This window comes from Pinus tabuliformis, chromosome 7 (assembly GCF_031772625.1).
Source record: "Pinus tabuliformis cultivar Carrire ecotype Pingquan chromosome 7, CPIR1, whole genome shotgun sequence".
Lineage (NCBI taxonomy): Eukaryota > Viridiplantae > Streptophyta > Pinopsida > Pinales > Pinaceae > Pinus > Pinus tabuliformis.
Genome location: NC_142293.1, coordinates 556,765,337 through 556,793,169, shown reverse-complemented (window position 1 = coordinate 556,793,169; position 27,833 = coordinate 556,765,337). Strand labels below are relative to the sequence as shown.

Genomic DNA, 27,833 nt, shown 5'->3' with positions numbered 1-27,833 from the left:
GTCTGAACACGCCACACACATTAGGTTACAAAAGTCACTCATGAGTAAGAAAGTTTATAATTATTGATTCACTTACCAATCCTCAGTGACTGTACAACTCTTATAATCAAATGTGTTGCAATTAGTCAGTCTGAAGTATTCCCAAAACATAATTAAAAAAATGTAAATTGAACAGATACATAGGGATATAACCTATATTGTAAGTACTCTCATTAATGAATGCCACATTTAGTAAAGAAGGCTCATGCATAAGAAGTTTATAATTATTGATTCACTTACTAATCCTCATCAACTAGATATCTCTTATAATCAATGTTTTTGTAGTTAGCGAGTCCAATATTACAATCAAACTGTAGTCATTCTGTCAGGAAAAACATCCTTAGCTACAATTTGATTGTAATTCATCCTTAGCTATAAGCTTAGCTTAGTGGAAATAATAAGTTATAGATCTAGTTGCAGTACATATTTAATTATATGGTTTGCTGAGTGAAGGTGAGTGGTAAGAAGTATTAGATTTTATTATATTGAATTTTCAATTTTAAATTGAATAATATTTCACTTTGAGATTTATCTTGAAAGATATTTAATAGCATTTTTTTCAATACAAAATCATATAATTTATTTTTGGATTTATAATGAATTATTTTTATTTCAATCCCTTAAATGTTGTTTTTTTATAGAGAGTTTTTGGAAATGTACAGAAGGAGCTGCATATTAATTAGAAATGAAAATGTAAAAGGAAACTTTGACTCATAGGAATAGCAGATTTTTAAGCAAGAAATCGTGGAAAGAATCTCTCCTAATATCAATAAAATGTAAATTCTAAGTTTAATACAGGGAACGGGACAAGTTGCAATTACATGAGGAAGTAAATGGGATTAACCCTATTCCTAACCTCTTTGAGAATCAAACCATTATCCTAAAATAGACACAGAAAACAAAATCTCTCCTTGATTCCACACAAAAATATGGAATCCCCAAAATCCAAACCATGAGAGCTCTCTATACATTCTTGCACAACAAACTTGAGATTAGACGGCAAATAAAATAAAAGTGTTAATAAGCGATGTCCCAGTCAGAAGAAGCGGAGGAGGCAGCACCGTCACTCTGATAATCAAAATCACTGTACATAGGCTTTTTATGTTTCAGCCCATCGAGCAATTTGTTGTCATCCACAATTCCCGTGGGAAACAATCGACTCTTCTTAACGCGGAACCTCGACTCGTCCGCTTCGTACTTTCTAAGACTCGTTGCCCTTATTCTCTCCATTCTCTGCTTGACAGGCAACCCTTTAGTGGTAGAAATATTACGAAGTTTCCTCTCCTTGCCAAGAGGCTCATACTCTGAAATGATCTTCTGAATGACAACGGCATATGGTTGGTCCTCTGAATAATACTCTCCCTTTTTCGAATTAGTGGGCGGCTGATAGCTATGAAATCCATCGGGGGCAGAACCCTCGCTCTTTATCAACACATAGACGGTAGTTGGTGCAGGTGGTGTAGTAGCCGAAAGAGGTGGCGGAGACGCTGCTTTCCTTTTCTTCCGTGCTGCAGAAGATTCATTCTACTTAGCTGCAGACGATCGTCGTGGGGGCTTTGAAGAGGAAGAGGACGCGACTGTCTTTCTTGGCACCATTCTAGCTACGACTGTAGGTGAACCCTAGACGGCAACAAACCTGGAAAAATTGACAGTTCACAATTTTTCATTACATTGGGCATAGGAGAGGATGCTTATAGGTTCAACAGCACGCCATTGTTTCAGCAGAGGATGCTAACAGGTTCACCAAAGAGTACCTGGGTGGCGAGCTGCAAAGCGGGAAGCCGAGTCGAAGAGGAAGGTCAGTGAGCAGCGCGCGAGTGACCATTTCCTCAATTCAAATTGGAACCGGCAATAATACTCCGCAGCTGCAATTCCACTTCGTCCCTGATCTGTGAGGGGATGTCAGGCCCTCCGGCTGCAATCGGATTTTTTTGTCAGGGAATGGCAAGGAATGTCAGGATTGCCAGCGGAGGGTGGCAGAGAAGGAGGGTGGCGGAGCTAGGGGAGGGTGGCAGAGAGTGGAGGGATTGCCGGTGGCCGGAGCCGAACGATTTTCCGGCCAGTGACGGAAAACGGGCCATTCTACCGCCTAGGTAGACTACTCCTATATAGTTGACATTGAAATATTTTATTCATAGTTCAGATTTTACACATTAAAATATTAATACATGTCTTAATGGAAGTAGAAAACATATATCCATAGGATTCTCTCTATATAAAAAAATATTTTCATAATAAATATATTTTAAAATGTTATATGTTCATTTATTTGCCTATCTATATATAATTTTTGTTATTAATATTTAAAATGTTACATGCCAACTCCATAATAAAAAATAAATGAATTACAAATGGAACTTATTTATGGAATAAGAATTCTTATATATATATATATATATATATATATATATATATATATATATATATATATATATATATATATATATATATATATATATATATATATATATATATATATATATATATATATATATATATATATATATATATTGTCAGGCCAGGAGGTAACTCCTCAAATGAACTGTGTTTAATCATTAAGATCGTTCATGGTTATATACATGGGGGAGTGAATCTTGGGTTTCACCTCTCGATGACTCTTCCTTTTCCATTATTTATTATTTACATTATTTACAAGTGTTCACCCAATCCCCATGTGTTATAGACATATTTGGGTACTGCAACCCCAAACTCATATGTCCATAAACTAAGGACTCCTCAAGTCCCTAAAAGTGTTGCTTCATACCCTAAAGGATCGTGGTCAACTGATTACATCATTTCCTAGAATTTCCACCTAAAAAACTACTCAGAACTGGCCAAAACTGGACCATACAGGTTGCTCGATGAACAAGGTGCGATGCATACTGACTGCCTAACTAGCCAGGTGCGATGCATACTGAAATGGCCTTCTGTGGGGTGTGATGAGCGAGAATAGACAAATGGCATAGACAGTTTACAAGGTGGATGATCATGGAATCTTCCAGAAACTTCTCCTATGACACTTGCCTCTCTAAATTCGTCCAGGGATAAGTAAGAGATCACGAAATCTCCAAGTGGAACCAAGAACTATCATTGGAATGACACTAATCAAAAAACCAAAGCTGACTCACACCCTTACAAGACATCTATATATGGATCACTCATCTGAGAGATCTAGAGTCTGGAATTTTGTATTTTGTAAGGAAGTGATGTTGGTTTGGTGATTAGAGACATTGCATTGTTGGGTGATTTGCTTGTTCATGAGGTGAAGAGGGCTTCCACAACTGAGAGGATGATGCTGGATCAGATAGCTGGGTTGTAACCCTCTCTTACATTACGATTAATAAAGTTCTTTGAGTTTTCCTCCATATGATCTTGTATTTGTGAATCTTATTGTTTATGAATGCAATTGTATGGTCAATGTGTTTCTGATTCCATATTGGTTATGATGTTTTAGATAGAGATGCTTTGATAGTTTGATGTTACTTTGACTCTACAGGTACTCTTTGAAGTGGGGCAAGTAGGAGAGGAGTGGCAAATTCTATCAAGGAAAGGAGAAATCAAGCTAGGATCAAAGTGAAAGATCCAGGTTGGTCCTCTGTTCTTCTCTTCCATCTATCACACTTAAAGGAACTCTTGAAAAGCTTTCATTGTTTGTTTCTAAGATAGCTACCCGTCTTAGTGGGACTAGCAGTTCGAATCGACACTAGTTTTCCTTGAAACAAAACGGTGACTCCACTGGGGAACGAATAGGTTGTTTTGTTTGTTTATTGTTTGCTTTATAAACTACAAATTGAGCCTGAAGTTAGCCAGCAAGCCTTCGAAACGTCTTTGCTATGCAATTGCGAAGTAGATAAACGTTGCTTCAGTCAATCTCTGGGTTGGTTTATGAACTGAACATCTGACTTACAAAGAATCTTAAGTGCCCTTGTGGTAGCTCAGAACCTCATCAGATCCTACCCTTATGCTTTGTGTTTAATGTCCATCATTACTCAGCCTAAATCACTGAACTTAGCTGCAAGTTTTGAGCAAAAACCAAGCTCAGTTTCACTCCCTGGCCCATCGCACTGTCTGTAACTGTGCAACCTAGATGCATTGCACCTCCCATGTGTTACAGGTGAGATGCATCCCTGTTTCCCTCTGTTGCAGGTGCGATGATTGAGTAAACTGTGTTTTCTTCTCTTAAATTTGGTTTTTTTCTCTTTGTTTTCAGCTTTATTCAGTAATTTTTTTGTGCATGATTAGTACCTTCTTGCCGTAGCCATCTTCCTTCACATTATTTCAGCCTCCATTAGTTAGGAATTGTAAATGTTTTTGTGTATTTGTCGATCATTTGCAGTCCTCCTTTGTCAAAAGTAGCCTAATCGAACTGTCGTCTTTGATGCAAGTGTCGTAATTGTCATTCTGAATCAAAAGAAGAGTGTCGTAAAGTCTTCCTCTTCTAGATAGTTCATTGTACTTTTGTCATTGTACTTGATTTTGAAATTATTATTATTTCAAGTGTCGAAAACAATTTTAAATTCAAAATCGAAAAGTGTCATCTTAGTCTTCCTTTCATTTTGAAAAGAGAAAATTGTTAGTACTGTCACTTTGAAAGAAAATAATTCAGATTTGTACTTAGCATTCTTTTTGTCATTCACACATTAAGAAAGTGGAAAACAAATACATGCATGTGCATCTGCGTTTTGACTGCTTGCGAAATTTGATTTAGGAAACTACATTTAGTGTGTGCTCTATGCTCTCTGCTCAAAGAAAAATCGTTATCTTCTTTCCTTTGTAGCTAGGATTTTCATTGCTAAAAGAACATAAATGATTGTTTATCATTTTAGATTGCATATTTAGGAATTTCACATCTACATCACGTGGTGAACCTTGAAAGATCAACCATAAAATAAACTTCAATGAACATAAAAACGCTTTGGAATTTAACGCAACACATCTAGAAGTCTAGGCTAGAGACATGTTCTGGCGTCGTAAAACCTGGTAACTATCGTTTTCATCAAAGGTTGGGTGATTCCTCCTCTTTGATACGACAAGTGCCAGTACGGACTTGTGCTCCCTGTGCTATCGAGTATATATTGGGAGACCATAATAGGCTATCATACTTTATCCTTAGGAAGCTGTCTCTACCGCCCTATCGATCATAATGCACTGAACATAGCATTTGGGAAGATTGACTGTCATACATAAGTCCTTGGTAATTTCTCTATCATTTATCACCAAGGTGTATTTTGCAGTTTTATGATCGATTTGGTAAACCCTCTACCTAGACTTCCAGAGCAGTCACTTTCATTCCTTTTTGACTCCTTAAAAGAAAAGTTCCATCTCAGCACTTGTCACTTCAGGCTCATTAAAAATCGAAGGCGACTAGGGTCACCTTTAGCTTTTTCTCGACTCTTAAAAATTGAAAAAGAAAGTTGCATCCAAGTGTCTTTAAAATTTATTTTAAACGGAATAACACCCTTGTTCCTACGTTGATCTGAGGCTGAGATAATGGAGTCTACCAATCAAGGAATTCCCCTTGGAGGGAATCCTAGTCCTTTCTCCTCTTGGGGAGATATTGGTTGTCCATATATGGCTATATTGTCCCTTCCAAGAATCACAATCAGCTTGTCGATATGGCTTTTCTCAACCTTTGTCGTTCAAAACACTGCAATTCCTCAACAATCTAATCAACAACCAGATGATGATGAAGTTACCCCTTCACCTTCTACTTCATTTGTTTCTCCTTCCCCTTCTTCCTCTTGGCTTAGTGGAACTAGTGACACTAAAAACCATGTAATTGAGAAGAAAAAGAAAGGGAAGGAGAAGAAGAAGAAACCAGCTAAATAAGGGAACACCAAAGCATTGTCTGGCGAAAATCCACACACTAAAGTTTCCAAACCAAAAAATCCATGCGCAATTTGCAAGGATAACCATTACCATCGAGATTGCCCTTGCATCCCGCTGATCTTGAGAGAATGGTCTCCCTGGTTGCACCATTCGGTGTTGTCAACCCCTGATAGTCAGGTTGACAGCGCACCATCAACTAGTGAAAACAAAGTCAATTGACAGAGAGGAAAAGTTAGAGTTCCATGTAGGTTATGTGAAGGTGATCAAACTCTTTACCGTTGTCCTTTTCTGGATAAAGCCAAAAGCATTTTGGATAACCATCCTGCTTCACCACAGCAGCTTCCACCTGGATACAAGAAACTCTTACCAAATCCTTTGCTAGTTGAAAACCTGATTGACATAACTCAATTGTCGATCAAACCACCTATCATTGAAAGTGAACCTTCTGAGTCCATACCAGATCAAAGTCAACTGGTCGAGATGGCAGTCGACCCAGTCTTGCCTTTAGAAAATCCACCTTCAGATGATATAGTTTCCAAAGAGGATGAGAACAACACCGTCCAAATTCTTTTTTTCAATATAGAGTCTAATGAACTTGGGAGAAATCCGCCCATTCCTTCACCACAGGAAGAAACCCCCGCAGTTCATGGAACTTATCCAGACATTTATCCGGTACCTCCTTTGACCAGTCTGGTTGTTTTATTTGACTGGAATCAGCTAGAGCCAAACCTCGCCTTCCATCTAATGTACCCTTCCGAATCATAGTACAAGTGTACAAAATTATCGTGTCTGGCACAATCATAGATGAAGGCACTTCGGTGAGTATCCTTTCCTCAACTACTTGGAAAGCGCTTGGTTCGCCATCACTTTTGCCTGAAAAAAAAAATTTGTCGGGCTTCAATAAAGGAACCAGTCGACCATTAGGGATCCTTCCAAAGTTGCCCATAACTTTGAGAAAGAAAACCGTTCATTTGAACGTGATGGTAGTCCAAGGTCCACTAGATTAAAATCTACTCCTTGGACGTGATTATATATATAGCATGGAAGCCATTGTCTCCACATTCTTTCGAGTGATGTCTTTTCCACATGAAGGCAGACTGGTACAACTTGTTGACCAGCTTTCATTTCTTGGTTCAAACCATCATCCCTAAATGGCCTCTTCGCATCAACAATGTCTCTTCTGTCTTCATCTCATCCACCTAATTACTGTGGATAGTTTGGTAAGTGTGATGAAGATTAGGGGGCATGCACCCTAGTTTGCTTCGGCAGGCAAACCCAGAGGAAAAGAGAGATTTTCTTGAAAAGGCATAATACCTGGACCGAATAACATTACCGTATAGGTTATGTAATCAGTCTGACGCAATTATTTCCTTTGTATGATTGTGAATGGAATCTCATAGCGTTCACCTTCGTACGTTATGTGATTGGAAGCTCACAGAAATCACCTTTGTCTATTTCGATAGACATCGCAAAGGAAGAGTTTTTGTCTCCCAACAGAAACGATCCTGCCTAACCGCAAGGACTTCCATTTGATAACCTGGAAACTCTCCTTTAACTGAAAGACCTGGGGGCATGCGAGCCTTTGCATGCAAGTGAAAAGCGACCCTTGATTTTCTTAGTTTCTAGGTTCTTAACCCTTTAACCTTGTAGTTCGGTCATTTCTAGCTTACATAAAGGTGTCATGGGCACATGTTATAGTAGTGATCAAGCTCATTAAAAAATAAATCTACCAAGAGACATTATCAAAAGACTGGTAAGAGCAATGTTCTTGCAAGGTTCAAGCTCGTTAAAAAATCAACCTTCAGTGAGCACATGTTGGCACAAGGTTCAAGCTCATTTAAAAAATAAACCCGCCTCTGGTAAATAACCTTTGGTGATCGCTTTTCTATCTACCCTTTTGAACTTTGGTTGTGTTCCTTCTGTCACCTCCATTTCATTCGGTCGACCATATGCTTCCACTTGATTGTTTACCCTTTTGAGGAACATTTGCAACGAGTGATTATGTTTTCCACCCTCTTCATACTGCCATGTTTTGAGAAGTTCCAAACTTACCTGGAACCAGCTGCTACCCAAAAACATCACTCATTCCTCAAAAAATGAGCCTCTTTTAAACTCTTTTTAGAATCGTTAAATATAAAAATATCATCGAACTATTAGCCTCCCCAGCTTGTTAAAGTAAGGGGAATGCTATCCCTCTCATATATGTTAATCCTTTTTAGACTTGAGGGATTATTAAACAAAAATATCGAGCGCTTGCCTTTTTCAGCTCGTTAAAACTATCGAAAAGTCATCGCTTTCGTATTATTTTACACTTTTTCGGACTTAAGGGATTATGCCACGAAAAAGGATTGTTGGAGTCTCCTTTTTGTCCATTTTCAGACTCTCTAAACAAGAAAAGGACCAATTTATCTTTGTCGTTAAACTCGTTAAAACAATAGCGACAAACTTGTCCACCCAGACAAGAACGAGTCTCACTGGTGTTAGGCTCGCTAAACACAAAGCGATAGATTTGCCCGAAGGGAAAATTATAGACCAAGCATATGTTATCCCCCTCAAGCTTGTCAAAAATAAAGAGGTACTAGTCAGCAATGACTGGGGAAAAATGGGAAGAAAACTTGAAGAACTCTATTGGTAGCAAGTTGCTCTTGAACATGATACTTTCACTCCATCACCATGATTGAGTGGGGTTGGGTTTCCGTTCACCGTCACCATTGGTACACCGTGCCATCCATGGGGTTAACGCTACCAGTCCATATCAGTGTCGCCAATATGTTCAAGAGAAGTTATTAAGAGAATTCACCATCCAGCAAGCGCCTCATCCACTGCATTACATCCACCCTTCATTTTTCATGACCGCCATTCCTAAACCTCATATCATCAAATCGTTTTCACCTCCACAAAAATTATTTGCTCTGTTTTGCATCATAGATGTGGGATACATCAAGGCCCTCCTATGATAGGTCACTTCTTGTCAACATCAGCTCATTATCCACGAAGTTGACTTAGAAACAACCCTTTCAATACTTTGAAGCTTGCATGCCTCAATGGCAAGTTTCTCACTTCTGGCGACAGGTTTACATCAATGACCTTCGACTGAAAGATTTTGTGTGGCATTCGACATCAACTCATATAAACACACCACGTGAATTGTACTGTAGTACCTTGACGGTCATCATCATTATCGGTGATTCCTTTTGCGTATGTTAACAACTTACATCATTGGCTAGTAATCAGGAAATGTCTTTCCATGTTCGACTTCAGAACATCTTTTCACATGGATCGACTTGTACATCGGGCAAAGATTGTACGAGTTTTGAAGACCCCGGATCTAGTTTCATCTATCCAGGCTGCAATATATTTAGGAAAATAAAGACATCAATTGTACATAGAAGCTGCATAGATAGTCATATAGTTAGGGAAGATGACCCTTCATGTGAAGAATCACAAGTCTACAATAACAGACGATTGTCTGTCCTATGTACATAAAAATGAATTTATAAAGTTGAGCATGGGAATGCCCACCTCAGCTAGATCATGAAAATAATATGATGATGATGTATTGTATTGTATCTTATGCAGGTCACCTTCCAGTTCGAATACCTCAGATCCTCATGAATAAAGCATTTCACCCGACATCAAAAGATTTACGACCTCATGCTTTAGGGGGCATCTGTTATAGACATATTTGGGCATTGCAACCCCAAACTCATATGTCCATAAACTAAGGACTCCTCAAGTCCCTAAAAGTGTTGCTTCATACCCTAAAGGATCATGGTCAGTTGATTACATCATTTCCCAGAAGTTCCACCTGAAAAACTACTCAGAACTGGCCAAAACTGGACCAAACAGGCTACTCCATGAACAAGGTGTGATGCATACTGACTGCCTAACTAGCCAGGTGTGATGCATACTAAAATGGCCTTCTGTGGGGTGCGATGAGCGAGAATAGACAAATGGCAGAGACAGTTTTCAAGGTGGATGATCATGGAATCTTCCAGAAACTTCTCCTATGACACTTGCCTCTCTGAATTCGCCTATGGATGAGTAAGAGACCATGAAATCTCCAAGTGGAACCAAGAACTATCAATGGAATGACACTAATAAAAAACCCAGAGTTGAATCACACCCTTGCAAGACATCTATATATGGATCACTCATCTGAGAGATCTAGAGGTTGGAATTTTGATTTTGTAAGGAAGTGTTGTTGGTTTGGTGAGAAGAGACATTGCATTGTTAGGTGAATTGCTTGTTCATAAGGTGAAGAGGGCTTCTACAACTGAGAGGATGATTCTAGATCAGAAAGATGGGTTGTAACCCTCTCTTACGTTACTATTAATAAAGTTCTTTGAGTTTTCCTCCATATGATTTTGTATTTGTGAATCTTATTATTTATGAATGCAACTGTATGGTCAATGTGTTTCTGATTCCATATTGGTTATTATGTTTTAGATATAGATGCTTTGATAGTTTGTTGTTACTTTGACTCTACGTACTCTTTGAAGCAGGACAAGTAGGAGAGGAGTGGCAAATTCTATCAAGGAAAGGAGAAATCAAGCTAGGATCAAAGTGAAAGATTGAGGTTGGTCCTCTGTTCTTCTCTTCCATCTATCACACTTAAAGGAACTCTTGAAAATCTTTCATTGTTTATTTCTAAGATAGCTACCTGTCTTAGTGGGACTAGCAGTTCGAATCGACACTAGTTTTCCCTGAAACACCATGATTAGGTCTCAACATTCCCCCCCTTAATCTGAAGGGATGTTGGTGAGCCCAAGCATCGTTTTGAATCTTTCAAGCTTTTCTCTTCCAAGTGCTTTGGTGAAGATGTCTGCAATCTGCTCATTAGTGGAACAAGAACGTAGATGGATTGTCTTGGTCTCAACATGATGTCGAATCAGATGGTATTTTGTATTGATGTGCTTCATTCGATCATGGAACTTTGGGTTCTTTGCCAACTTTATTGTAGAGGTGTTGTGAGTCATGAGTGGAGTTGAATGTACTTGTTTTACCTGCAAATATTCAAGAATGTTCCTGAGCCACACAATTTCTTTTATTGCCTCAGCTGTTGCCACATATTCTTCCTCTGTTGTGGAATCTGCTGGAACTAATTGTTTGCATGATCTCCAGGAGACAACTCCTGATCGAAGACTCATAGCATAACCAGAAGTGGATACCCTAATTTATTTGTCTCCATCGAAGTTTGAATCAGAGTATCCAATCAAGCTAAAGTAGCCCACTTGTGTATACTTGAGTCCAAAGTCTTGAGTTCCCTTCAAGTACTTTATAACTCTTTTTGCAGCAGACCAATGTCTCTCATAAGGCTTTTGCATAAACCTAGAGAGGATTCCAACAAAAAAAGAAATGTCTGGTCTGGTAGTATTCAGGTAGTTGAGACTTCCTACAAGTTGCCTATACTTTGTTGCATCCCCAAACTCTTTTACTTCAATGTATGTGAGCTTTAAGTTTTGTTTCATTGGAGTAGTTAGAGGATTGCACTCAACCATGCCAAACCTATTGAATATCTATATTCCCTCTCTTTGATGTACAAACATGTCCATGATGGTGTTGTGTTGGGAGTAATTAAAATGAAGTTGTATAATTATATGTACTTCTCAATTCTTCTCATTGTTAATATATATTCTATGATATCTTTATTTATACTTTTTGTTACATAAGGATATGGACATGCAAAGAATATTTGTCTCCTTGAAATAGAAAGGTTTGTCGCTTAAAAAATATAGAGAAAGGATACAAATATCTTGAGTGGAACTAAGACAAGGAACTAAAAAAATTATATACACATAGAGAAAGGATATACATATCTTGAGTAGAACTAAGACAAGAAACTAAAAAAATCATATAATAATTGTTAAAATAGATAATCAAACTAAGAATAACATCAAGGATACATATACCCTTTAAATCTATACAAGCACCGTGTTGCACCTTCCATACAATTAAACACATTGGTAGCAGCTCTGTGTTTCTCATGAAGTCTTTGAGAACACAGGCCATAGGGATTGGTGTTGGGGCTTCACGCTGCCCAACAAATTGAATCAACCAGCGACTAAGCATTTAGATCTATCTATCTTCTCAGAGATTCAGTTCCAAAGAGATATGAGGCATGAGGTTATCGCTTGCTGTGATAGTAGAGGTGAAGAGGATGATGTTAAAATAAGATAATTACTCTTGCATGAGGATTTAGTTAAACATAGAGTGTATTTCAAGGTGAGTCGTCAGTCGAAACGGATAAATACTCTTCACCGGGTCCATTGTAATTATCATGTTTTGTGTGATCAATAGAAGAGTCGCAGCTGGTGTTTTATGTGTGAATTCACGCTTTGTCTCCTCAGCCTTTTCAACAAATTAATATCAGAGTTAGGTTACACAGAGCGAAGAAGAACTGATTCGTAGTGGTCAAGGATTTTTTTTTTCCCGGTGGTTTTAGCATTAACGCATCCTACGGGTTATACACAGGGCACTATAACGTAGTTTGAACCACGTTAATAGTCAAAAACTTAGAGAAATTTGCATGCACGCGAGTTCCATGATTTTTTGAAGCATTAAAGCATTAACGCCCTCGTGTGCACGACGTTTATCGCGTACCATTCTCACAATAAGTGCATTAATCAACAAAACAAAACCCGTGAGATTCATATGCGTTGACTACAAATTCGTTGAGTGGGATGCTTTATTAAACAGAAGCCACATATTTTTTTTTTAAATTCGTTGGATTGGCTATTTAAAGGTGTGAGTGTTAGTATTTTTTTTAAGGTTTTTGAAAAAAATTAGGGGCTTTATTACAAGGGTATTTTTTGAAAAAGATTTTTTTCGCAAAAAGTTTTTCCTTTTAAGTTTTTTACTAAATAAAAAAAAAATAGGGTTTTATTGAAATGAGTATTTTTTTATAAAATATACAAAATGAGAATTTTAGGGTTTTTTCAAAGAGAAATTTTTGGAGAAAGATGGTTTTTTCAAATTTCTAGCCCTAGTTCCCATAGTTTACAAAGAAAAATTATGATGTGTGGGCCATCAAGATGGTGACCACGCTGCAGGCACATGATGTTTGGGATTATGTCAAGTTTGGGTTTTCAGAACCTAAGAACAAAGAAGAAGAACAAGTTGTCAGTAATACAAAGAGGGAACAATGGAAAAAAGACAAGAAGAAGAATGCACATGCATTGCAGCATATTCAGCAAGGAGTGGACCAAGCAGTGTTCCAGAAGATTATGATCACGTCTTCATCAAAAATAGCATGGGATACTTTGGCGACAAACTATAAAGGTATGGCCAAAGTCAATATTGTTAAGTTGCAGAATACTAGGAGAGATTTTGAAAGTCTGCAGATGAAGGAAACAAAGGACATCGATTCATTAGGTCATAACTGTCGTAAATCAGTTAAAGATTTATGGTGAAGAAATGAAAGATCAAACAGTGGTTGAGAAGGTCCTTAGATCTTTGTCTACTAAATTTGATGTTGTGGTAGCAGCCATAGAAGAAGCTAAAGATTTGGCATCATTGACAGTTGATGAGTTGATGAGATCACTTCTATCACATGAGGCAAGGATAGACACAAATAAGGATTCCACTTTAGAGACCGCTTTCAAGAGTCAGGTTTCTATTTCAAGAGATAGAGGTCGAGGCAGAAGTAGATCGAGAGGCAGAGGACAAAGTGGAAGATATGGTGGTCAGAAAGATGGCCGAGAAGAGCATGAACATGCAAGTGTAAGCAACTATAGAAGCTTCAACAATAATCAAAGAGTTGACAAATCAAAGGTGAGATGTTATTATTGCAATAAATTTGGTCACTATGCTCGTGATTGCAAGAAGAAGGTAGCTGATCAAGGGAACCAGAGAGCTAATGTCACTATAGAGAGTACTAACTCCATGTTCCTAGCTTGCCATACCATGCATGAACCTTCTGCTAGTGTGTGGTTGTTAAACAGTGGTTGCAGTAACCACATGACAGGCAACAAGGATTTTGTTGCAAATTTCGATCAATCTGTGAAAAAAGAGGTAAAGTTGGGGACTGATAAGACTATGGTAGTAGATGGAAAAGGAGTGGTCAACATTCTAACCAAGCAGGGGGGAGCTGAAGACAATCTCAGAGGTATATTATGCTCCTAGTCTCAAACATAATTTGTTAAGTGTTGGTCAATTGACACAAAAAGGATACAAAGTTATATTTCAAGGTCAAGAAGTTGTTATATATGACAAGACCCCAAGCAAGCAACTGATAGCAAAGGTGCAGATGACGAGGAATAGACTCTTTTCTCTCATTTTGACTTATAGTGGTTAGGTGAGTTCTTTACAATTGCATGTTCTGATGATTACTGGTTATGTCACTTTCGATTTGGACACTTGTACTTTTTTTTTAAAGATTGTTGCAACAGAAACAGATGGTCAAAGGATTACCTCCCATCAAAGAACCTACTAGTACTTGTGAGTGTTGCATCTTGGGAAAGAAACACCGTGAAATTTTTCCGAAGGGAGTTACATATAGAGAAAAGCAACCTCTTGAGCTAGTGCATACAGACTTGTGTGGACCTATGAGGACACAGTCTATTGGTGGAAGTTCTTACTTCCTCACTTTCATTGATGACTACAACAGAAGGACTTGAGTTTATTCTTGAAGCAGAAGTCTGAAACTTTTGCAAAGTTCAAAGAATTCAAAGCTTTAGCAGAGAACCAAAGTGATCGACAGATCAAGGTATTGAGATTAGACCGTGGTGGAGAATATGACTCAAAGGCATTCCATGATTACTGCAAATAACATGGAATTAGAATACAATTTACAAACAAGTACACACCGCAGCAGAATGGTGTAGCAGAGAGAAAGAACAAGACAATTATGAAAATGGTAAGAAGCATGTTGAAAGGAAGAAAACTCTCTAATGAGTATTGAGCAGAAGCAGTTGCATGTGCTATTTATGTGATCAACAGATATCCTACAAAGAGTGTGATGAATGAGTACCAGAACAAGCATGGTCAGGTATGTCTTGCAGTTCATCTCATCTCAAAGTATTTGGATGTGTAGCTTATGCACATGTGCCTAAGGAGCAAAGAGGCAAATTGGATGATAAAAGTGAAAAATGCATTTTCACTGGTTATAGTGAGCAATCAAAACCTTACAAATTGTATAACCCTGTCACAAAGAAGACCATAATTAGCAGAGATGTTGTGTTCAAAGAACAAGAGTTGTGGAATGGAACTGTAGACAAAACAGTTGATGCACAAGTGCCATTGATGGAAGAAGATGATGTAGCAGAAAAGGAGCAGCAAGAATCACAGGTGAAGACACCAAACAGAGACACACCAACAATGCCTCCAAGATTTTCAGAGCAGCATGGATTGTCAAGAAGATCAACAGATCAAGATTCTCCCAGCAATCAATTAGGTGATGAATCAAGCAATGGTAGTAGAAAGATGAGAAGTTTGAAAGATATTTATGATGATTTGGATGTTAGTTCAAATTTTGCATTGTTGTCATTCCAACCTTCTTCGTTTGAAGAATCAATCAGAGATGAAAAGTGGGTGCAAGCCATGGATGAAGAAATTGAAGCTATTGAAAAGAATGACACATGGGATTTGGTTGATTTACCAAAGGAAAAAAATCTCATTAGTGTGAAGTGGGTGTACAAGACAAAGTTGAATGAGAAAGTTGAAATTGGCATATTTAAAGCAAGACTTATAGCAAAAGGATTCTCGCAGCAATCGGGAATAGATTTTGGAGAAGCGTTTGCTCTGGTAGCCAGATTGGATACTATAAGATCTTTCTAGCCACAACAGCTCAGAACAAGTGGAAAGTATATCAGATGCATGTGAAATCAGATTTCTTGAATGGAATTCTAGAAGAAGAAATTTATGTGCAGCAACTTCCAGGATATGAAGTTTAAAGTAACGAAGACAAAGTTCACAGGTTGAAGAAAGCACTCTATGGAATGAAACAAGTGCCTAGAGCTTGGTATAGTAGAATCGACAGCTACATGATCAAGAATGGTTTTTGCAGAAGCAACATTGAGCCTACAATGTACACGAAGGTAAATGAGCATGGACAGATTTTGATTGTTTTCTTATAAGTTAATGACATGACTTTTACATGTGATTTTAAGATAGATGAATTTAAAGCAGTCATGAGAAAGAATTTGAGATGACAGATCTTGGTCTCTTGAAATATTTTCTTGGCATAGAAGTTGAGCAATTTGAAAAATGAATTTTTACTTGTCAAAATAAATATGCCAAAGATTTGTTGAAAAGATTCACGATGGAAAATTGCAAACTTGTCCCTACACTAGTTGCAACAAGTACAAAGCTAAGCAAGGATGATGAAGGATCAGATGTCAATCCAACTCTATTCAAAAGATTGGTTTGCAGCCTCATGTATCTCACAGCTACAAGACCAGATATCATGCAAGGAGTGAGTTTGCTTTCCAGATTTATGGAGACTCCAAAAGACACAATTGGAGTGCAGGAAAAATAATTCTGAGATACATAGTAGGAACTAGAGATTGTGGCATAATGTATGCAAGCACAGAAAAGAAGGATTTGATTGGATACACAGATAGTGATTTTGCAGGTAGTTTGGATGATAGGAAGAGCACTTCTAGTTATGTGTTCTACCTTGGTTCAGGCGTGATTTCAGGGGCATCTAAGAAGCAACCCATTGTGACACTTTCGTTACCAGAAACAGAATATGTAGCAGCAACATCAGCGGCATGTCAGGCAATGTGGTTAAGAAGAGTATTTGATAGACTCAAGCAGAAACAACAAGGATCAATAGTAATATATTGTGACAACACCTCAGCGATTGTACTATCCAAGAATAGTGTGTTTCATCAGAAGAGCAAGCATATTGATACTAGATATCACTTTATTAGAGAACTTGTGAGCAATGTAGAAGTTCACTTGAAACCTTATAAATCTAGTGATCAATTGGATGATATATTTCCTAAGTCATTAGCACAAGATGTGTTTGAGTTTCATAGAAGAAACTTGGGTGTTGTAAGCCTAGCTGAGACATAGACCAGCAGACATGTTTGAGTTTTCATGAGTCATGTTTTAGTTTAGCAGTCGTAATTAAGGGGGAGTGGTAAAATAAGATAATTACTCATGCATGAGGAGTTAGATAAACATAAAGAGTCACTTAACTGAGTGATAGAGTATTTGAGTGTTAGCCAAGTCGAGTTAAGTGATAGACGTGTGGTTGCATGTCAGTGCATGTCAAGGCGAGTCATTAGTCGAAAAGGATAAATACCATTCACCGGGTTCACTGTAATCATCATGCTTTGTGTGATCAATAGAAGAGCCTCAACTGTTTTATGTGTGAATTCATGCTTTGTCTCCTCCGCCTTTCCAACAAATGACATATTTGGATATGCCATTTTTTGAGTTTTAAATTGAGCCTTCGTGCTCCTAATTTGAGGGTTTTGCATAAACCCTAATGGCACCCACAACCACGACTGCCCCAACCCATGCATCACTGGAAGGAGTTATCTTTGTTTTCTTTTTTAATTTGTGTTTTATGTCGCAAGTGATAATTATCTTGAATATGGAGATGGTGTAGCCACTGCTTTCCTCTTATTTCCTACAACGGAAGACTCAAATCAGTTTCCGAGTAGTGTTAAGAGAATAGAAGAGTCAAACCCACAACTTTTGGCACCATCTAGCAATCCAACCTGCGACACTAGCCAATCCTCATGCCGAGTAGTGCTAAGAGCATATAAGAATCGAACCCAAAATGTTTGGTACCATCTAGAAATCCAACACTAGTCAATCCTCATTAGCATGGATATAAAATAAGAGGTGAACGAGCATGAATAAAAGGTGGCCATTGCTCAGACCCACTAATACTCCCTAGCTGCCTTACGCTTGATGCAAACTACTTTCTCCTGGGTCTGTGCTTCCTTTTTCACTTCCATGGTTGCTGAGCCTACGGTCCAATGTAGGTCATACTGGAAGAACTTGTTGGTTCTCTTGACGGAAAGGCCCTACTTTTGGAAGCGAAATGATCTCATCACAACAAGCATATCCATGGATCCATGTCTCTAGTCATCGACCTGTTCTTACTCTCACGTGGATGGGACAGGGCCGACTGTTTTTTGGCAGCTAATAGCTATTGTGATCCATGTTTGAAGCTCTTTTTGATGTTGGCACCCTTAGCTATAGGTTTCATGACTTCCCTGGGGAGATCAGGGGCCAATCAAAGCTCCGTCAGGAACTTTGGTAATCGACGAGTTCATCTGATTTCTCTATCTATGGTCATTTTCAAAGCATTTATATTCAACACTAAAATGTTTTTAAATGCAAAGTTAGGAATTTTTAAATAGTGATATATAATATTTAACATTTAGAATATTTTAGAATATATGGTAGGCACCTTTTAAAATTAGGAATTTGTAAATATCTATAAGTAATATTTAGTATTTGAAACTAAAATGTAGTCATTTTTATTATTAAGGGGCTTGATTGGCATTTCCAAAACGATATTTATATAATATTTACTGTATTAAAAATAAAAGTTTTTAAATGATCTTTCCAAATCTTCATTTTTTTTACCTCTGCGCCTTTACAAGGAATTACTAATATTATTTAATATTAAATAATTACTATTCCTATATATCAATCACATTTATTAATATGGTTGTTTGATATAAATTTTATATAACCACATTTACTAATGAAATTCTATTAATAACCTATTATAATAAAAATTAATATGAAAATAACATTTTAGAGAGCAAAAAGGTAAGAGACTGGGAAAAGCGTTATAGAAGTCAATGATAAAGGGCGGTGCAGAAAAATAAGACGATGGAATCTTAGTGTGGCTATGTACTGCAATTTCCATGGAAATCTGATTATGGTTGACTGGAAGTCAATGATAATGCGCGGTGTTAAAAATTTGGACTTAGAGAATTTGACTGAAATCTGATTCGACTGATGACTGTCTACACTGAGGGGTCACAATTTCAAAATGGTCAAGAAGCGCACGGAAAGGATTCATGTGTTCACATGGAAACCCACCACTAAATATCTGTGAATGACTACCATTCAGTATGGTAACTCATGTTTTTATTGGAATGCAGATTTTAAGAATTTGAATGGTAATTCATGTTAATCTTTGTGTGGCTATGTAGTGCAATTTCCATGGAAATGTGATTATGGTCATTGGTTGGTTGGAAGTCAATGATAACGCTAGGTGTTCGTGTGGCTTTCTTCTGCAATTTCCATGCACATAGAAAATCTGGAGCATGCTCTCTCATTCTCGGTTTTATTAGAAAATGTCTTTTTCTTTGAAACCCACCACTAAATATCTGTAAGTCACTACCATTCAGTATGGTAACTCATGTTTTTATTGGAATGCAGATTTTAAGAATTTGAATGGTAATTCTTGTTAATATATGGTAGCTGATTTTAATGGGATTGCATTGCAGAATTTAAGAATTTATTAACTCAGGTTAAAATATTTTTAAAATTTATAATTAAAATTGGTATTTGGAATCGATTTATAAGTAGTTTCATCGATACTACTGGGAAAGCTAGCCATACATAGTAGTCAGCTACCCGAAAACCTGAAGATTACGCGGCAATTTATCGAACAACCGCTTTCGCCTTCAATTGGAGGCCGTGCTCGTTCTCTCACATTGCAATCTCTCTTCAACTCCACACATCGAAACCCCTCTCTCCATACGCTCTTTATCTCACGCTCCGGCGTTTCGTGCAACAAATCCCAGCCATATTCCGGCTGCTATTTCTGTGACTGCATTCTCTTCACTATGAATTCGACACTGCTTTCGTTCGTAAATCAGAAGCGGTGGTCGCCTGTTCTCGTACGGGCGATGGAGAAACCCCAACAGAACGTGCGCATCTCTGGTGTTCATAAGACCGCCCAGTCACCTGATTTGTCTCTCGACATCAAGGTCGTCGACAGGCCGATTGCCCTGTCGATCATCCCCGGCGACCACGAAAATTTTGGAACCCTTGATCCCGTGCAGGAAATTCTCCCGCTCTCGCCCAAAGAATCCCTCGGCCAGGAGAACTGGCGACAGTATCAGGGATCAGAAAACTGGGCAGGGCTTGTGGGCGATCGATTGCATCCGAATCTGAGACGAGAAATCGTGAGATACGGCGAGTTTGCACAGGCCACCTACGACGCATTCGACTTTGAGCCCCATTCTAAATACTGCGGAAGCTGCCGATACGGGCGACACAAGATGTTCCACAAGGTGGGGTTGGACAACACGGGTTACAACATCACCAAGTATCTCTACGCCATGTCGGACATTCACCTCCCTAAATGGTTTGGCAGCCCATCTTCCATGGACGACAATACATGGAGCAGGGACTCCAACTGGATTGGATACGTTGCGGTGAGCACAGACGAGGAGGTGAGGCGCCTGGGGAGGCGAGACATCGTGGTGGCGTGGAGGGGGACTGTGACGCATCTCGAGTGGTGTTGAAGTTATAATTTCAACGCAGCCCAAAAACCACCGAACGAAACCACAAAACCGCCCAGAAGCATATCGCACCGCTTTTCCGGAAAAGCAGTTTCCGTATTCTAGGCTCCGATGCGATTTGGTGAAGACATGTGGCACTCACCTGACGTAAGCAGCTCTGACATATCGGGAGCTATCGTTCACTCAAGTGAGGGCTTCCGATATCTTTCTCCACCGTAGGATTCGCTCCAGTGTTATCCGCCATCGATCGCCTGAAGGTGCACGGCCCTGCATAAAATTAAATGCTGCGTGGAGTAATTTAAAAACTTGGTTGACCATACCCTTCTTTAATGCATTGTCATAAGCTTAGGTGAATAAGTTAAGTTTTTTTTATATATATTTATATATGGCATGTATTAAATATGAACTCGTATGTAACAAGTTTTTTTATGTTTTTGAGTGTTGAATTTTTTTTAATGGATGTATGGCACACGGGAGGCAATGAAAAAGGTGTGTGTTTGCAGCAGCGAAAAAAATGAGAGAGATGTATGCACAGCAGTGCGAAGAAATTACAATGAACATGTTGTAATGTTTTTTGGGTGGCATTTTGTAAAACAGAGGTGTAAGAGAAAACCATGTGTGGTTTTGCACAGCAGTGCATAAAGAAAATGGTGGAGCGTGTTTTTTTTGTAAGTCTGTGTAAATTTTATTACAGCAGTAAACTTATGTAAACTTTTATTACAGCAGTAAGTTGTTTTTCACACCAGTGAATGTAAATGGAGGTTTTACAGCAGTAAATGTTAATGGGAATTTTTCCAGCAGTGTAAATTCTCATATGGATACAGAGCAAATGTTTTTTTTGTTTTAATGAATAGAAATCTTTTATGGTGGTGAAATCCTCTGTTCCTCAGTGAAATTTTTTAAGTCTTCCTGTGCACAAGAGGATCCTGTGGAGGTAAAACAGAGCATTGCCTCTGTGTGTTTGAATGTTTGGTTTTTGGTATTTTCTCCATGTAAAAATACCCAACAGTGGTATCAGAGCAGGCTTAGGCTCTTTAAAGAAGTTAAAGAAGCTGAAGGGAGAAGGTTGTTGCTGCAGCAAAACTTCTGAGGCAGACAGAAGACTCAGACAACGAAGGATTCAGGTATTCTTCATAGCTATCTTGTTTGTTATTGAAGAGACAGTCAATTTTTAAATACACAGTCAAGGAATGGCTAGCACAAGCACTGGTATGGGTGTGTTTAATACCCAGCTCCCACAGTTTAATGGGAAGAACTATGACTATTGGTCAATAACTATGAGAGCCCTGTTTGCCTCTCAAGATTTATGGGAAATAGTTGAAGATGGTTTTGAAGAACCAGCAGATGAAACTGAGTTCAATGCATTAACTCAGGGAGAGAGAGATCTCCTGAAGAGCAATAGGAAGAAGGATGCAAAGGCCATTTTATTGTTGCATCTAGCAGTAGACCAGAGTATATTTCCAAGGATAGCAGTAGCTAAAACATCAAATGAAGCATGGCAAACCCTCAAGACAGCCTATCAAGGCATGGAGAGAGTGAAGACAGCAAAACTACAATTGCTGAGAAAGGATTTTGAAAACTTGAACATGAAGGAGTCAGACAACATTGAATCATTCTTCACTCATGTGATTGGTGTAATCACACAAATGAGAACTCATGGAGAAACAATTGAAGATAGAAGAATAGTGGAGAAAATATTGAGGGTCTTACCCTCAAGGTTTGATGCCATAGTCACCACCATTGAAGAGACAAAGGATCTCTCAAACTATTCAGTTGATGAGCTACATGCATCACTGATAACACATGAGCAGAGGTTGAGTAGGAATGAAAACTCATCTCTTGAGCAAGCCTTCAAGACCCAGATGTCCTTTGGAAGAGGAAGAGGTCAAGGAAGAGGAAACAAAAGAGGAAGAGGCAGAAGCCAGAACAGAGGTGGAAGGAACAGCCCATCAAATGCACAAGGAAGAGGCAGCAATCCAAATCAGAACCAAGGCCAAGGCAGCAGCCAACAAGGAGGACAACATCATGCTCAAGGACAAAGGTATGATAAATCTAATGTTCAATGTTATTATTGCAAAAAGTATGGACATTATGCTAGTGATTGTAGAAAGAAACAGCATGATAAGAATAGCAGACAAAATGCAAATGTTACAAGAGAAAACAGCAGTAAAGACAATGTCCTGTTAGCTTGTAACATGGCTGAAACACATAGTGAGGACATATGGTTTTTAGACTCAGGTTGCAGCAACCATATGACCGGAAACATAGCCTTCTTTTCTGCCCTAGATAAAAATGTGAAATCAGAAGTCACACTAGGAACTGATAGTAAAGTGTCTATTATGGGAAAAGGAGAAGTAAAAATATTTTCAAAGCAAGGAGAAAGGAAAACCATAGCAGATGTATACTATGTCCCCGGAATGAGATGTAATCTCTTGAGTATTGGACAGCTTGTCCATAAGGGGTACAATGTTTTCTTTAAAAATGATGTATGCACCATCATGGATATAACACCCAGCAAAAGATGCATTGCTGAAGTGAAGATGACAAGGAACAGGATGTTCCCTCTCAGGATCAGGGCAGATTTGAAAAACAAAAATGAAATTGCAGCAGTCACCCAAGAGGCTTTCCAAAGCGTGCCAAAGGATGAGAACTGGTTATGGCACTTGAGATTCGGGCATCTAAATTTTGGAGGTCTAAACTTATTGAGCAGAAAAGGAATGGTAAGAGGATTACCATTGATAGAGAAGCCGGACAGCCTTTGTGAAGGTTGTATATTGGGCAAACAACATAGAGAAAGTTTTCCATCAGGGAAAAGCATAAGGGCAAAGGCACCCTTAGAGATTATCCACTCAGATTTGTGTGGACCAATGCAAGCTCCATCATTAGCTGGCAGCCTATATTTCTTGACATTCATTGATGATTTTACAAGAAAGACTTGGATATATTTCCTCAAGAACAAAAGTGAAGTCTTTGAGAAATTCCAAAACTTCAAAGCACTTGTGGAGAACCAAAGCGGGCTGCATATAAAAGTTTTGAGAACTGATAGAGGAGGTGAGTATATCTCCAATGAATTCCTAAAGTTTTGTAGAGAAAATGGAATTCATAAACAGTTTACAGCCAGGTACACCCCACAGCAAAATGGAGTTGCTGAGAGGAAGAACAGGACCATCATGGAGATGGCAAGGAGCATGTTGAAGGCAAAGCATTTGCCAAATGAGTATTGGGCTGAAGCTGTACATTGTGCAGTTTATATATTGAACAGGTGTCCTACAAAAGCAGTCTTGAACAAAGTGCCAGAAGAGGCATGGAGTGGGAGAAAGCAAGGAGTCACCCACATGAGAGTTTTTGGGTGTGTGGCCTATGCACACATTCCGGATCAGCTAAGGAGGAAGTTGGACAACAAAGGGGAGAAATGCATCTTCATTGGATACAGTGATGAATCCAAAGCCTACAGGCTGTACATCCCATCTACCAAGAAGTTCTTTGTAAGCAGGGATGTTCAATTCATTGAGGAAGAAGCTTGGGATGGAAGCATAGAGAAAACAGTGAATGTCAAGAACTGTTTGTCTCATGATGAAGATGAAGAGGAGGTGGCTGAAATACATCCCCAAACAGCAGCGCCAACACAAGGACAGCAAGGTACACCATTGAGGATCAATGAGAGTGCTTCTCCAAGCACACCACAAGGAGGAAATTCAAGTGCATCTTCAAGCACTTGCACACCAAGTGAAAGAGGTAAGAAATTTAGAAATCTAAGTGACATTTATGATGAAGGAATGAATTCCTTATTTGCCTTGTATTGTCATGTTGATGATCCTATTCATTTCGAAGATGCAATTAAAGATAGGAAATGGATAGAAGCTATGGATGAGAAGATGAATGCCATAGAGAGAAACAAAACATGGGATTTGGTTGAGTTACCAAAAGGCAAAGAAGTCATTGGTGTGAAATGGGTCTATAAGACCAAGAGAAATGCTGAAGGCAAGATAGAAAGGCACAAGGCAAGGCTGGTTGTAAAAGGGTACAAGCAGCAGTATGGGAGAGATTATGAGGAGACTTTCGCACCGGTTGCAAGAATGGAAACAGTGAGAGCAGTGCTGTCTATAGCAGCACAAAACAAATGGAAAGTCTACCAAATGGATGTGAAGTCAGCATTCCTAAATGGACTGTTAAAGGAAGAGGTTTATGTTGAACAGCCTCTCGGCTATGAGAAGAAAGGTGAAGAGCACAAAGTGTGCAAATTGAAGAAAGCTCTTTATGGGCTGAAGCAAGCGCCAAGAGCATGGTACAGCAGGATAGATTCATATCTATTAGATAATGAATTTGACAAATGTGAAAGAGAACCCACAGTCTACATCAAGGAAAAGGATGGTAAAATTTTAATTGTCGTCTTGTATGTAGATGATGTTATTTTCACTGGAAATGATATTTATTTTATTGAGAATTTTAAATCAGTCATGAAGGATGAATTTGAAATGACTGATATGGGTTTCTTGAGATACTTCTTAGGCATAGAAGTAGAGCAAAATGAAAAAGGAATTTTTATATCACAAGCAAGATATGTAAATCAAGTATTGAGCAGATTTAAGATGGAAGAATGCAAGGCAGCAATCACTCCCACAGTGATGGGATTAAAACTCAGCAGAGAGGACAGCAGCAAGGATTTTGATCCTAGCCTGTACAAAAGCATTGTGGGCAGCCTTATGTATTTAACAGCTACTAGGCCTGACATTATGTATGCTATTAGTTTGATTTCCAGATTCATGGAGAGGCCAAAGGAGGCACATTGGCAGGCAGCAAAAAGAATTTTGAGGTATGTCAAAGGTACCAAAATGTTTGGAATTTTATATGATGTCTCAGAACATTCAGATTTGGTTGGATACACTGATAGTGATTGGGCTGGAAGTGTAGATGATCGGAAGAGCACTTCCGGTTATGTTTTTCATATGGGTTCAGGAGCCATTTCATGGGCTTCTAAGAAGCAGTCCATTGTAGCATTGTCTACAGCAGAGGCTGAATATGTGGCAGCTACAGCAGCAGCATGTCAAGCAGTGTGGATGAGAAGAATGTTGAGAAGCTTAGGCCAAGAGCAGGCAAAAGCGACAGTCATCTTTTGTGACAATAGCTCAGCTATTGCATTGTCAAAGAATTCAGTGTTTCATAAGAGAACGAAACACATTGATACAAGGTTTCACTACATCAGAGAATTGGTGAACAATGGAGAAATTGTCTTGGAACATTGCAGGACTCAAGAACAGGTTGCGGACATCTTGACAAAGCCGCTGGATCAGAGAAGCTTTGAATTTTTAAGAAAGTGTCTCGGTATGACCGAATGGCCAGCAGTTGAAATTAAAGGGGAGTGTTGAAGTTATAATTTCAACGCAGCCCAAAAACCACCGAACGAAACCACAAAACCGCCCAGAAGCATATCGCACCGCTTTTCCGGAAAAGCAGTTTCCGTATTCTAGGCTCCGATGCGATTTGGTGAAGACATGTGGCACTCGCCTGACGTAAGCAGCTCTGACATATCGGGAGCTATCGTTCACTCAAGTGAGGGCTTCCGATATCTTTCTCCACCGTAGGATTCGCTCCAGTGTTATCCGCCATCGATCGCCTGAAGGTGCACGACCCTGCATAAAATTAAATGCTGCGTGGAGTAATTTAAAAACTTGGTTGACCATACCCTTCTTTAATGCATTGTCATAAGCTTAGGTGAATAAGTTAAGTTAAGTTTTTTTTATATATATTTATATACGGCATGTATTAAATATGAACTCGTATGTAACAAGTTTTTTTATGTTTTGAGTGTTGACTTTTTTTTAATGTATGTATGGCACACGGGAGGCAATGAAAAAGGTGTGTGTTCGCAGCAGCGAAAAAAATGAGAGAGATGTATGCACAACAGTGCGAAGAAATTACAATGAACAGGTTGTAATGTTTTTTGGGTGGCATTTTGTAAAACAGAGGTGTAAGAGAAAACCATGTGTGGTTTTGCACAGCAGTGCATAAAGAAAATGGTGGAGCGTGTTTTTTTTGTAAATCTGTGTAAATTTTATTACAGTAGTAAACTTATGTAAACTTTTATTACAACAGTAAGTTGTTTTTCACACCAGTGAATGTAAATGGAGGTTTTACAGCAGTAAATGTTAATGGGAATTTTTCCAGCAGTGTAAATTCTCATATGGATACAGAGCAAATGTTTTTTTTGTTTTAATGAATAGAAATCTTTTATGGTGGTGAAATCCTCTGTTCCTCAGTGAAATTTTTTAAGTCTTCCTGTGCACAAGAGGATCCTGTGGAGGTAAAACAGAGCATTGCCTCTGTGTGTTTGAATGTTTGGTTTTTGGTATTTTCTCCATGTAAAAATACCCAACAAGTGGATGGAGGATTTTCAGGATATTCTCCATCCCCTGGGAGAGGTGGGGAGCCTGCACGAGAATTCATCAGTGAAGGTGGAGCGAGGGTTTCTGAGCATATATACCTCAAAGGACCACAACACGAGATACAACAATCTCAGCGCGTCCGAGCAGACAATGAAGGAGCTCGGCCGCCTGGTGGATGTGTATACGCAGAAAGGAGAAGACGTGAGTATCACCATGACTAGCCACAGCCTCGGTGGTGCCCTCGCTCTGCTCAGCGCTTACGAGGTCGCAGCTAAGGGCTTCAATTCGCACAAAGCCGATCCCGACAGGAACGTCCCTGTGACTGTGTTCTCTTTCGGAGCTCCGAGAGTGGGCAACTGGGCTTTCAAAGACAGATTGGAGGCGATGGGGGTGAAGGTTCTGCGCGTGGTGAGCAAACAGGACATGGTCCCCAAGATGCCCGGGATCATCTTCAACGAAGGGATGGAAAAATTCGAGCGACTGATGAAGCCGTTGCTTGACCGTTTCCCCTGGACATACGCTCACGTTGGAGTGGAACTCAAGTTGGATCATCGACGTTCCCGTTTTCTGAAACAAAATCTCGACCCTGCAGAGTATCACAACTTGGAGGGATATCTTCATTTGTTGGATGGCTTCGACAGCTCGTGCGCCCCATTCCGAGGGGATGCCGAACGAGACGTGGCATTGGTGAACAAGGCCTCCGACATGCTGAGTCCAATACAAATGGTGTCGGGAAAGTGGTACCAATTGGAAAACAAGGGACTCGTCCACAACTCGTACGGAAAATGGGTGCAGCCTGAACGAGATCCCGAGGATATCCCATCTCCTAACCACGTACTAGTGCAACAGTCTCTGGGTTTCGAGGAACAGATCAATGTCTGAAAGTAATGCATTTCCGCTGTTAATGTAATCTACATACAAAAATTTCGTGATCATTGCTTTTTAAAAGGCTTTTAGGCATTTGCTTATGTTTTATATATTCCCGTAATACCAGCTGAGAAATGTCAAAATATTAATGTTGTATGAAGAGTCCTGTAAGGATTCATAGTTGTGTGCATGGGAGATATATAATCGGTCAGCTCTGCTGAATATATAAAAACCAGTCACAAAATTTAAAATATAGGGAAAATAA

The 27,833-nt window shown here is 39.0% G+C and overlaps 1 protein-coding gene across 1 annotated transcript; it reads left to right on the top strand.

The window, feature by feature from the left end:
• The first annotated feature begins 1,938 nt into the window (after positions 1 to 1,938).
• LOC149248585 (phospholipase A1-Igamma1, chloroplastic-like) lies at positions 1,939 to 27,583 on the top strand. Its single transcript, XM_089450528.1, has 4 exons — positions 1,939 to 2,101; positions 19,228 to 19,245; positions 19,378 to 20,304; positions 26,688 to 27,583. Exons 1-4 carry the CDS (start codon positions 1,939 to 1,941, stop codon positions 27,581 to 27,583), a joined length of 2,004 nt encoding a protein of 667 aa, XP_089306654.1.
• The last annotated feature ends 250 nt before the right edge of the window (positions 27,584 to 27,833 follow it).